The 12,184-nt window shown below is 44.8% G+C and overlaps 1 protein-coding gene across 1 annotated transcript in view; it reads right to left on the bottom strand.

Moving 5' to 3' along the window:
• The window catches only part of INO80 (INO80 complex ATPase subunit), a 626,594-nt gene that overhangs the window by 103,355 nt on the left and 511,055 nt on the right, over positions 1-12,184 (bottom strand). The window contains exons 26-27 of the mRNA XM_069208609.1: positions 11,725-11,950; positions 1,798-1,925 (exon numbers count right to left, since the gene is read on the bottom strand). Coding sequence (XP_069064710.1) covers positions 1,798-1,925; positions 11,725-11,950 — 354 coding nt within the window. The remainder of the gene's footprint in view (positions 1-1,797; positions 1,926-11,724; positions 11,951-12,184) is intronic.

The following is a 12,184-nucleotide window of genomic DNA, read 5'->3' on the forward strand; positions in this document are numbered from 1 at the left end:
GCATCGTTGAAGTGGGTGCTGGTCATGGCTAGATGAGGTTTTGCCACTTGTTTTGATAAAAACAAAATCTACTTCTATGATTATTTCAACAATAATATATGATCAAGGTGTGTTGTGATGGAATCTGCTGTATGGTACGGTCGGTATAAGAAGGTACCAGTAAAAATGACATTAGTGTATGACATGGAGAATGGCGCCGAGCATCATAAATAAACACTGCTGATCTGTGCCAGTGCTGCTGCGCCCAGCCTGCAGCACGAAGACAAGTCCAACGCAGAGGTCCTAGTCCTTGTGCGGCTCCTGGTCGCTCCGGCCTCCAGTGGTGTAGCTCTAATGGTGGATGTGACTTGTGAGTTGGTCGTACAGGTAGAAGGCGCTCTGCACCAGAGTGCACCTCAAATGCCCACTCCACCTCCATTGCTCGCAGCTCCTCTGGAACTGGTGTTCATGCACGGTGGTGACGCTGGAGATGGACTCTTTTGCCTCTTGTGGCCAGTGTAGAGGCAGACAGGCCAGTCAAACTTATTTCACTCGTGTGTAATGGTATGCCAATTAGCCAGTGGCTGCTCTCAAGGGACAGAAGTTAAGCCCTGGCAAGAAAGGCACTAGCTTAAGGTGTGCCCTGTGGACCGAACCAAAACATCAATGGCCATCTTGAAAGAGTATGGCTGAAAGGGGCTGACCCACAGCTCCTTTATGTACGTTTTTATTTATATTATATAATCCTTGCAAACAGCCAAAGCTGTCAGGCCTGACCTAGACTTATTTATTTAGTGAAGATTGACGGACGGACACTGTAATCTCCAAAATGGATAGTGTCAAAAACATAGCTTGTCAGGAGTTTAGATTATTGAACTTAATTTTTCGCCGGAAGATAAAACATGTTACTGGAGTGGACAACAGTATAAGGGACCTATGCAGCAGGTGGCACTCCGTGTTTACCAGAGACTTCAGTGTTACGGCTGCCACCAACACCTCCGAGTGCATACCGAAATTGCCTCACAACCAAAGGCCTCCTTAACAGTGACCCTATCCGGAGAATGGCGCCATTTTGTTTTGGTTTGTGAGCATTTGGAAACAACCTATTGCGCCAAGTTGATCTGGTGACCAATCACAAAAGCAAGGCATCTTCTGACTTTGCACTCTCAACAATGTCCTGGTAAACCTCTCCGGAAAAACTAGTGATTCTCGGAATCCATTGGCCCGGGTCCTGAACGGGAGCCCAAGAAAACGTGTGAGGAGAAAGCAGCAAAAGAATGCACGAGAAGTTGCAATAAGTGCACTCTTGAGAGGGAGCCCGCGGGTACCTGTTGGACACTGCCTCCTCTTCAGAATAGACGGGCGGTGACCTATCAGGGAAGCGAGCTGAAGTGCAGGGGGTCGGGCAGCAGAGGTCTTACTTGTGGGGAAAAGGTCCCCTGGACTGTGAGAAGGGTGGCTGCGACACAGTAGTATTACAACTACAACCGACTATTTCCAGGTGTTGCAACAAATTTAAAAACAAGCTACATGTGTGTACCTACTCTGATTACAAACAATTGTGGCTGTTTTTCCCACAAACCCGCGTGACCCAGTGCTTCGTGTTCATCTAGTGAAAGAGAGGGTGTACATGACAGCCGATCACTCTCCAACACCTCCCGCGGCCCTGCTTGCCCTTTGGTTATATTAGCTTTCTCGTAGCTCTTTCACTTTCTGCTGCTAAGCTCACTACAAGCACCACGTCTTTTACCAAAACTGACACAGTACAGATGAACACCTTCAAAGAGTACTTCAGAGGTAGCGCGCGCTATTTCTTACCTCCAACAAGTCAATCATTCGCGTCATCTGCGAGTAGATGAGAACTCTGTGGCCTTGAGCTTTAAGTCGGGTCAGCAGCAAGTCGAGCGCGTAGAGCTTCCCACTGTCGGTGATCAGGCTCTCCTTGTCTGGAAATCAACGCGGGCAACAAAAGCTTGTAAAGAAGGTGTGCAGGATCGCAACTCTAAACCATCACGAGGTCACACAATGCCAAACAGAATTATATTCAAAACCACTGTCACAGGCTATGGGCAGGATGTACAAAGCATTTCTAAGGTCACCAATGCTGCAATTCTGTTGTTGCAACTGTTAAACAGCTTTTTTATGCACTAACCCCTTTTTAGCAGTCTAAAAAGTTTTTCCGACTCCTAAAATGGAATTTCGAATGTCTACCAATTTGGTAACTGGAAGTGCTGTGTTGCCTGCTTACCTTCCAAGCACCAAGATGATTACCGACCGAAATCTGGTTGCAAAACATTCAAAGGAGGAGGCAACGCATTCACAAAAGGCTGACCCCTTCCATTCGTTGAGCCTTTGTAAAAGGCTACTCCGTCCCCTCTGTGAACGTTTAAAAAACAAGATTGCTAAAGAGAAGGCAGTGATCTAGGGAATCACTGCCAACTCAAACAAAAAATTTAAATTACTCTATGTATAAGCAGTACTCCTTCCGTTCCTCCTTCCGTTAAGGGAAAAGGACTGCATTTAAAAAGCAGCCACAGACCTCAGCAGGTCACCATCCTTCTGATTTCCTCCAATCATTAGTTGCAATTTGTGACCTATCTTATTAATATTCATGAGGAAGGTCAAACACAACCTAGTACGATTCAGATTTTTAAGAACAGAACTATTACATTGGTGAGTTTTTAAAAATCTTCACTGGTCTCAAAAATACTTCTCTAAGTTTATAACCAGATATTTGCACACTGTGCCCCATTTCCTCCAAAATGCTGATAGACTTTACAAACTCAGGGCCTGTTAAAATTTGGCTGAGGGGTACTCTGTTACACATGTGATGAATATCCTGCCCATCTTATAATAAGTGCCATAAGATATAAAGGGCTTATAATAAGGCAGACTGGATATCCGTCACATTTGTGACAGAGTAACCTGTTTGTCAAACTGCAAATCTTGGACTAAAAACTTTTATTAGTGCTTTGCAGACGGGGTACTCAGTCAATATGTGGCAGCGAGCCTGTCCGCTGTATTACACGTGCTATAAGCTGTAAACCACTTTTTAATATGGCTGACAGGACACCGACCAAGTTTGTGACAGTGCATCCAATGTGCCCAACTCTAAATAAGGCCCTACACATGGACTTCTGGAGTACTACTTCTGTACCCCAAATTAAAGAGCTCGCATATAAACACACACCCATTACACAAATGTGATAAACGTTTACTCAACTGGCCTTGCTTTGCAAACACCCATTAATTTCTAGTCATTTCATCTATTAGTTTTGCATGTGTAAAGCACTGTTTAGATTGTATTTATTTTGCACTGTGTAGCTTTAAACATACCCATTTGGGCACCGGGGGCACTTAGTGACGTAAACACCAGTACAGAAGGCATTCAATAAGGAGGGAGGCGCACTGGGCATGAGACAACAAACGGAAGTGCGTCATACTCCAGGTGCTCCTGAAGTGTAGGGCAGGCACTGGCGTCTCTGCTTGACACAGTCCTGCAGTCCCTGTTTTTTTCTAGGGGTTCCCTGAACACAGTGACTCAGGATTGGTCTAGGGCAGGGATACTCAAAGTACAGCCCGCGGGCCTCATGCGGCCCCTCTGACCTTTACATGCGGCCCCTGGGGCAACAGGAGCACTGGGCAGCTGTTTTCTCGACTTCGCACTAACAAAAATATTAAATACACACACAATCATTTATTTCAAACTTAATTGGTGTTAAAGAAAGGAAGTAACTAGGGACTCCAGCACTTAACTGTAGAACCGCCTTCATTTTTAAAGACATCTTGCAGCTTAAGTGTAAAACTAAGACAGTCTCTTCAAAAATTAACTGTATTTAGTTAAGTGTATGCAGAACCTTTTCCCAATATTACAATTTATTTTATCAGTGCTTTGAGATGTATTCATTTTAAAGTGATAGTTTTCAAACATAATTTTGGAAACATTAATTATTTCCCTTACCCTGAGAACACCACCAATAGTAAATTAAAGAGGCAAGTCGCTGGGTATGTGCACTTTATGGGTGTCCTGGGTGCCTATCATACATAAACAACATTATAGTTTATTAAATCAAAAACAGAAGCAGGTTTTGTGCAGCGCACACCATGAATCATGTATTTCGAGGTCATCTTAAATGTGATAATGCAGAAAAAGGAGAGAAAGGGACTCTACACAATTGCCTAGGATCACAAAATTTGGAAAAATGGGTAAGCCGGGATTAATTCCAGCTTTTCTGGTTTCTCATTGTTTATTTCACCCACTAGATGTATATCCTTTGCTTCCCCTAAACCTACCTTGCCACCAATCCCCCTAGTCACCACACCTGACCGCCACCGCCCTGGCATCAATGCGGCCCCCAGGCACGTCACAGACCAAACTTTTTGGCCCCTGGGAAAATGTTTGCGAGTACCCATGGTCTAGGGCATTCCGACGTAGAGGTCACACACCCTTAGTGGCCGCCTGTATTCTAGGCTGTTTAAACAGTCCATGGACCAAGAGTTCCAGTAATCAAAGAGGGGGAGCACTCATAACATGTGTAGATCTATACCAGGAATATACCTTCGGTGGATACTGAACAATATAGGCACTTACAACTTAAACTCTGTTTAAGGGGATGCAATCATTCAAGGATACTGGACACAAGTCACAGGGGTAATGACTAAAGTATTCTCACCGACAGTACCCATGGAGGCAAAATGGCTCCTCCTGGCCATCACGGGAAACTACATAGAGCAGACATATCAGAAACTCTGGATGATGTTGGCAGCAGGACTGACCAAATATAACATAGCACGGGCATGGGGCAAACCATCTCCCCTGAGAGTAGAGGGGTCGGAAGTAGACCTCGACTGGTGCCAGCGAGCAGAGGAGGTGATATGTCAAAGTAGGGGGTGTCCAAAAGAAGTGGGGGGGAATATGGGGAGCCTGGAGGGACTCCACAGGTTTTTGAAGATGAAGGGAACACCATGGGGGGACCCATGAAGGACTATCACTCACTTGCCGTGCAATAGAAGTTTATGGAATTGAGAGGCCGTAAACGCACTGAAAGGAAGACAGATATACAGATTATACCTTGTGTAAGCCCCTTGAGGGATTGAAGATAAATATCTAATGCTGCTCGTAATGCATATTTGCTGTATGATGCAACATGTTAATAAAAAGACGTATAAAAAAGAGTTCCAGTAATCTAAGGGTGGCTTATGAAGGGTGCACATGTTTAATGTTCGGTTCTGCTGCACAGGGAGAGGCGAGTGTCATTAACGCGAGGTAGGGCTGTCAGGGTCACTTCAGCTTGTAGCTCATTGTGACCGCCTTGTTTTGCACCGCTGGGTACCTTCGCATATGCTTTTTAGGTTAGAACTTTTTCACACTATATTACTTCAAAGGTTTACGTTTTCATTGCGTTTAATTAAATTTTTTTCCTCGGCAAATGTCTCCGCAAGTCCCCATGAAATTAGACGGGAGAATTGGTACACTTGAGGCTAGACCTCAACGTAAGTCACTGTCATCGTCCGTGCTGCAGCGCCTCCTGCTGTCCACCGACTGAACTGCTGCGGCCACAGTTAATTCCCTGAAACGCCACTTGACCATCTACAAACAAGGCCACGCACTGTTCAGATCTCCGACTCAGGCTAAAAAGGAATGCGTTTCACGCTCCGCCTCGTTTCCTTCCTTTCCCATCTGGAAGAACTTTTTTTTTGTTTTTCGGTTCTGGAGAATCATTTCCAGCTGGGGATCTTTCAGAGGTCGTATCTGAGATCTCATCGCCCACTTTGACAACGCTTGCATCTCCACTGGACAGCCTGCCAGCTCAGCTTAGGGTTTATTTCAGGAAAAGGGGGCATCCTGTTTGGGAACTCTCATCACAAACGTGCTAAAACAATGCTTTCCTTGCACTGTATTGTGCCCAGGGGCTTGTGCTGCGGGGGTTAACTATCTCATAGCCAATCCTTCTGCTTAGGGCGAAAAGAGGCGACAGGGCAACACATTACTTGCGAAGAGAACACGCGAGTACTGCTTACTGGTAATGTTTTAAGTGATACACTGCCTCAGCCTTGTGCAGCGCTCTGAAGTATGTACATAACGCCTCAAAGCACTCGACGGAGCTAGAGTGAAAAAAGGGGAACGACAGGAAGTTTAAGTCACAACGGAGTGAATACAAAATTAAAAAATGCAGCTGAATAGAAATTACTTTATTAAATGAAGTTTGTGGCTAGACCGTCATAAGGTGGCAAGAAGATACTTTTTAGGTCAAAGTCAGTGGTCTGTCTTGTTGCAAAGACATTATTGGGGACATACTGAAAGCTTCGCTAGGAATGCATCTCACCCATTGCTTACCACTGGCTTTGTGTTTTGTAACTCATATTTGATTGCTTTCCATATGCTGGCTTTATTTTAGGCTATCCAACATGTCTTTGTCCCTCCTGTGGTGGAGCATAGCCTGTTTGCCACCTGTCTGGCTAGGTGCTTGAATTCTTTAACGACTGCTCGCTTTCTGGGGCCTCTTTTGTTGAGCACTCCACAAGAGTGTGTTTTAAGCTGTCTCTCTTGTATGCTAATTCACAGTACTAAACCAGGTAAAGGTTTTGTGCCTCTTATCTTTCTGCTTGACTGATTCTACTTATCTTTACCACTACGAGTTCAGCATTCTTGTAAGCCTATGAACAATGTTCTGTCTATGAACCTCTTTATTGCATTCAGTACTCTTTACCAATAGCATAACTTAAACAACCCCCTTTCCCATTTCCATGCTCGTGCCAAAGGCGCTAGAAGTAGGTGATTGGGGGCTGCTGAAGCAACTAAACATGCTCGAGTTTAGAAGTAGAACGAGCAATAAACACACAAGTGCTGGAAAAAACTAGCCTTCATCAATGAAGCATGTATACTGTGTATTCGTAATTCATGTCTCAGCATACCATAACAGATTGTAATAAGATCAGCTGAAAAGAGAGCAGGGAGTCATTCGGAGCACTTTTCACAATTATCTAAAACTACACAGTGATATAATCAAGAGCATTAAAGGAAGAATGTGACCTGGCATTACAAACAACTAATAGAAGAACAGCCCAATACCAACACTTACACTTCAAATTTCAACAAAACGAAAGGTTTTTGTCAAAGAGTATTTGGAGAACTTATTACCTTTAAGCGGAGCCTGTTTCTCAGTATTCCTAATTTCCTAATGTTTACAGTTGAGAGATGAAAGGAATAAGGGGGTTATGAGGCCTAAGATCCTGTATTTCATTCAAATTCAATAACCGAGTTACTTCCTTTATAGATAGGACTTGCTAAGGACAGCGATAGCAAGCACAGAAGGCTCAGCCCAGTGTGTGGTAGAGGGACGGCAACTCCGCTCCTGCACGGCACATTATTGTCAAACCTACATCTCTTACGGAGACTGGGGGCATGCCTTAGATGGCAGTGTGGAACGAAACCCTCAAACTAACTCCGTGACTCCAGTCCACATCAGGTACCTCCTTCATCCCACCTACACCCACCAGCTCCCTAACCCCACCCTACTGGCATCAACGCAGCCTTCGGCCGGACCACAGACCCCACATTTGGACCCCATTTACTGCAAAGTGGTGGCCTCCCTGCTGTGCACCTCTTGGGCAGTGCTGTTGGATAAGAATCTTACAAAGAACTACTCACACGGGTGCGCCTTAATAGACGTCACTTCTAGTTCTAGGGAAGCGCAAGACCAGGTGGCTATCTAGGATGGCCTAGTAGATTGTTCCTACAAGCAACAAAGCATCCAACTGCAATCATAAAATAAAGTCCCAAAAGTGCTCAGTATTCTATTGCTTATAGTATTATGCTTTATACTTTGTCTTGTATGCTCTCTGGGTGTACTCTTCGTTCATAGATGGCGGTATTAAGAATTACCAAAGCGCTGTCGTCACATAGGCAAACTCACGGAGTCGTGATCATTGCACTTTCTTTGTTTCACAACGTTCTCTATTTAAAACACAATGAGATGAATCCTCCATACTGAAATGACTTGGCTTGGCTTTTGCTTTGTATAATGTGCTGTCTGAAGCGGCCTGGGCTATACAATGCACACCCCCTGATGAAGGACTTATGTCCCAAATGCACTGGGTTTATTGCGGAACATGAAGAATTACTGATGCCATAATAGGAAGATTGTCTGGAAACTGGATGCAATCAATTTAACGAGTAATGATTTCAGCAAAACAGAGACTTCACCTCAACTGTATTTTCAATAAAGAAAGTTGCGAGACAAAGAAAGTTAATGGCGTGAATGCAACTCAGCAGGTTTTCTGCCCTTCAGAAGTGCATCTGTGGGGCTGGCATGGTAAAATGTCAAACAGCCTACGACGGAAACTCTATGCGCCAGCCCAGCTTTTAAGAACCTATCCCAGTGAGTGTCCGCAATACAAACTTTACGCATACTTCAAGAGCTGGGATACCAAGGATGGTGAAATATGTTTACTATAAACCTTTCAGGGAACAAAGAATCAAGAAGAAACTCGCCTCAGCTACCCTCTATTTCTGGCAGCAGCACAAGAATCAAACTATAAACAGTAAATACGTAAAACTAAAGAGCCCTTGCAATAGGACACACGGGCAAGAGCTAGGAGGTGAACATCACTGTAAGACTCACTCAAAGATGTGAGACATTAAAGACATTTCCCACGAAAGATCCTCCCTAAGGATCCTCAGATTCAAAGACAGACACCGGAGGGCATATTACGTATTTTCTTTTTTTGCATCATGCAGCATTCATCTATTGCTTGGTCTCTCGACATCCTTGTCGTTTTTGGTTCCCACACTGTGAAGAAGACAGTCCATAGAGAGCAGCGTAACTGTGATACCAGTATGTGAGCAAACTTTAATTTGCAGGACCAGCCTGGGGCTTACAAGTGGCGGAACCCTCAGGTGGACGTGCTTAAAGATGTTGAGTAAGCAGATTTAGATGTATGAATACAGTAGTGTTGGAGGAGGGTTTTCATCCATTATCTTGTGTGCTTCGGCCAATAACTATGGAAAGGAAACTGAAAACAAGGGACGCGTCACTCCTGAAAACATCTGCAAGACCAGACAGGATATTCTAATTATAGGTTCAACGCGTGTCTATCTTATCTGGTCGTGACAGCCAATCAGAATCATATACAGGAAATGTATATTTAGAACGCTGAATATCTCTCTTCAAACCACGCGCTGACACTAGTGGACACTCTACATAGACCTAATTCAGAAAGGCATTTGTAGACCCAAGATAAACTTAGATGACAAGATTTACGACTGTAAATTCACATTTGGATTTCACAAAACATGAATTTAAACTCGCAAACAGCTTTACAGACATGGATAACGACTCTAGCATGGTCTAATGGGTCTGGGGAATGGATGTTCCAGGGCAGTGGATGCCTTGAAAAGTGTTTCTAAACCCATAGACTTGCAGCTTTGTGTATGTTCACACGCCTTTAAATGACAATGCCCCTTTAGACAGAGAGTTGCTCGAGGTCAGGGCGAGTATGGGGATAGATCATGCACAAAACTGCGGTGTGTGTGGAGAATGGGTTTCTTCAGGAGGAAAAATCTTTTCCCATGGAAATACAAAGTTTTTAAGTGCGCCTGCATTTTGTTACTAATTATGTTTGTATGCATAAATGAACACCTCCTACTGTACTCTATGTCACTCAGATAAACAGGTAACCTACAGGATTACATTTACATTTATTTTAAATGAGGCAGGCCAATAAATAGCTGCCTGCTTTTTGAAAAGTTTGCAGAGGGTCAGGTATTAGTCGCGGTTAGTCTTAAAACAGCCTTCCACTGGACAGTTTGCGCCTCGCCTAGCACTGCAGCTGCTGAACATGATTCTTGTGAGCACATAAGAATTACAGAGAGAACTGGTACCTATGCTAATTAATTAAATATTGTGTGACCCACTTTTGGTCGCAACTGATGTGTGCAATCACTAGCTCAGAACATGTAGCTCGTGCGTGTCAGTTTGCCCCTGTGCCCGCGCTCGCCTCGTCCCGGAATGCCCTCCCATTTGTGAATGCTGTGCTGCAGTGTGGCAAACAGTTTGATTACATAATTGACTATGGCTGCCTCTGCTGTCAACAGAGCACCGTTGACACAACATAAATGTACTGCAGATTGCATGAACAGTACAAGAGCGCCCCCTGCTGCCCGTGCCTTGTGCGAGTCTGTAGTAAGCACCTGTATCCCACTAACAGTCTCGCGTGTCCACCACTCTAATTATCTAACTTTTCCATATACTAATGCACCACTGATCTTTTTTGGATTCTGGAGTAGCGTGCTAATCGCCGAAAAGCGCCTCAACAGGGGTGGGAAGCGCTATATAAATAACATTTCAATTACAACTACTTTGTACAATTTACAGGAGGGTAGCTATATATATATATATATTTTTTTTTTTTTTTAATATATAGAGTTGTCAAGTCTTCAGTTGGCTTACACGTGACATTTCCGTGCCTGTAGTTATCCTCCGCGCGACTCTTCATCACAAGCAAAACATCGGTGCCATCTACCGGCATCAGCGCTGGTGCAGGGTAACCGTGTACCGCAGCTGAAGCCTCTCTGCGCCTTGTGGTGTCGCCTGAATACTATCTCATGCTTTGAGGCGCTATACTCTGCACCTTCTCTGGGCCCTCGTCCCTAAGTGAACCGCCAGGCCTAGCCATGGCTCTTGGCCGCTGCCGCCCGGTGCTCCTTTGCAGCCCAGCCCCACAGCCCTTTCTAGGCTGGGTAGCCAGGGTGAGGGGGCCAGGCGCTGTGGGGGTCATTCTAATGTCGAGAGTCCCCCCCCCCCCCCGTCCCCCCCAACACCTTTAACGCTGGCACTTATGACGGGCTGGGACGAGGTTTACCCCCTGATCTGGCCTCGCCATTGCATGGGGGTTACAGCAGACTTCTGAGAGCACCCCCACTGCATGTCCACCCCACCCGCCCTGCTGCTCTGCCCGACACTCAGTGCCACATGCTGTATACTGTGGTGGGTGGAAGCGAAATGTGCAGGCGAGATAAAGAGGTAAATGGATGATGAGCGATTAAACAAGCACCTCAATATATGTATTACTGTATGTATTTGTTACCATTCCTCTTGATAACAAGAGGCGAGTGACCGCTAAAGACTTCCTAAAAATATTATTTTGCCAATGTCACACCTTACAGAGGACCATGACAACTCTGCTAAGTGACCCAAAGAACTTCAAATAACCAGTGACACTAGAAAAATGATTGTCCAGCCACAGCATTTTCCTAACGAACATGAACTTGCTCTACAGCCACATAATCCATTATGTGGTGCATTATTTGTTAACAAAAATATGTTGTTTCTAGCTCGAACAGATCGAGTACTAAAGATGGTGCAATACTGAACTAGACACTTCACAAAAGTTAACTGGTCACATTCAGCTCCTTGCTGCTGCAATCAACCATTTAAAGAGGTGAAAATATTGCCAACATATTGTAAACCTCCCCATTTGATGGGCTGTGGAAGGGCTTTTGTCAGCAACAGGGAATAACATCTGAACTACTTAAATGTATCTCAAAAGAGGTGGACACAATTATTAATTCTCTGTCGTCTTTATTTCCCTAATAACATCATGTTCGAGCAGACATTGTTCTCAAAGCTGCTGTTATTGCAAGGAGACTTTAGAAGAATCAATAGTAAGTTGCAGCATCTTTTGACCATCCCACATCTTGAACCTTAAAGCACTCTCCACCCCCACTTACTGGAGGTCACCCACCTGGTATCCTGATGAAGGACCAGCCATTCTGAGGTGTGACAGCCAACAGTCCTCCGGGGCCTTCTGGGAAAAAGTGGAACCGCCTGTTCGACCAATCAGCTGATAGTTCAGGTGAACCATACAGGACACACTGCTTGGCAACCAGACTTCCTCCATCCCTCATTGCCTTGCGCTCGTACTCCGCGCTCCGGTCATTGCAGTAGAAATCCAGCAGTGCACTGGTGATCTGAGGGCATTAGCAACACAGGGTTAAAGAGGTAGGTGAAGGCAGGACAAACATCATGATCAAAGTGCTTCTTTCATATTAAAAACAAAGTGCATGCCATTACATATGTACCCACCATCAGTCTAATCTGGGACTCAAAACTGGGACACATTCTCCATTCGTAAGGGTATTTATAAACAGTGCCACACAGGAAGTCCTGCAGCTCTGGGGGAAGTGAATGATTATGTGGCAGTA

The sequence above is a fragment of the Pleurodeles waltl genome, chromosome 9, assembly GCF_031143425.1.
Source record: "Pleurodeles waltl isolate 20211129_DDA chromosome 9, aPleWal1.hap1.20221129, whole genome shotgun sequence".
Classification (NCBI taxonomy): Eukaryota; Metazoa; Chordata; class Amphibia; order Caudata; family Salamandridae; genus Pleurodeles; species Pleurodeles waltl.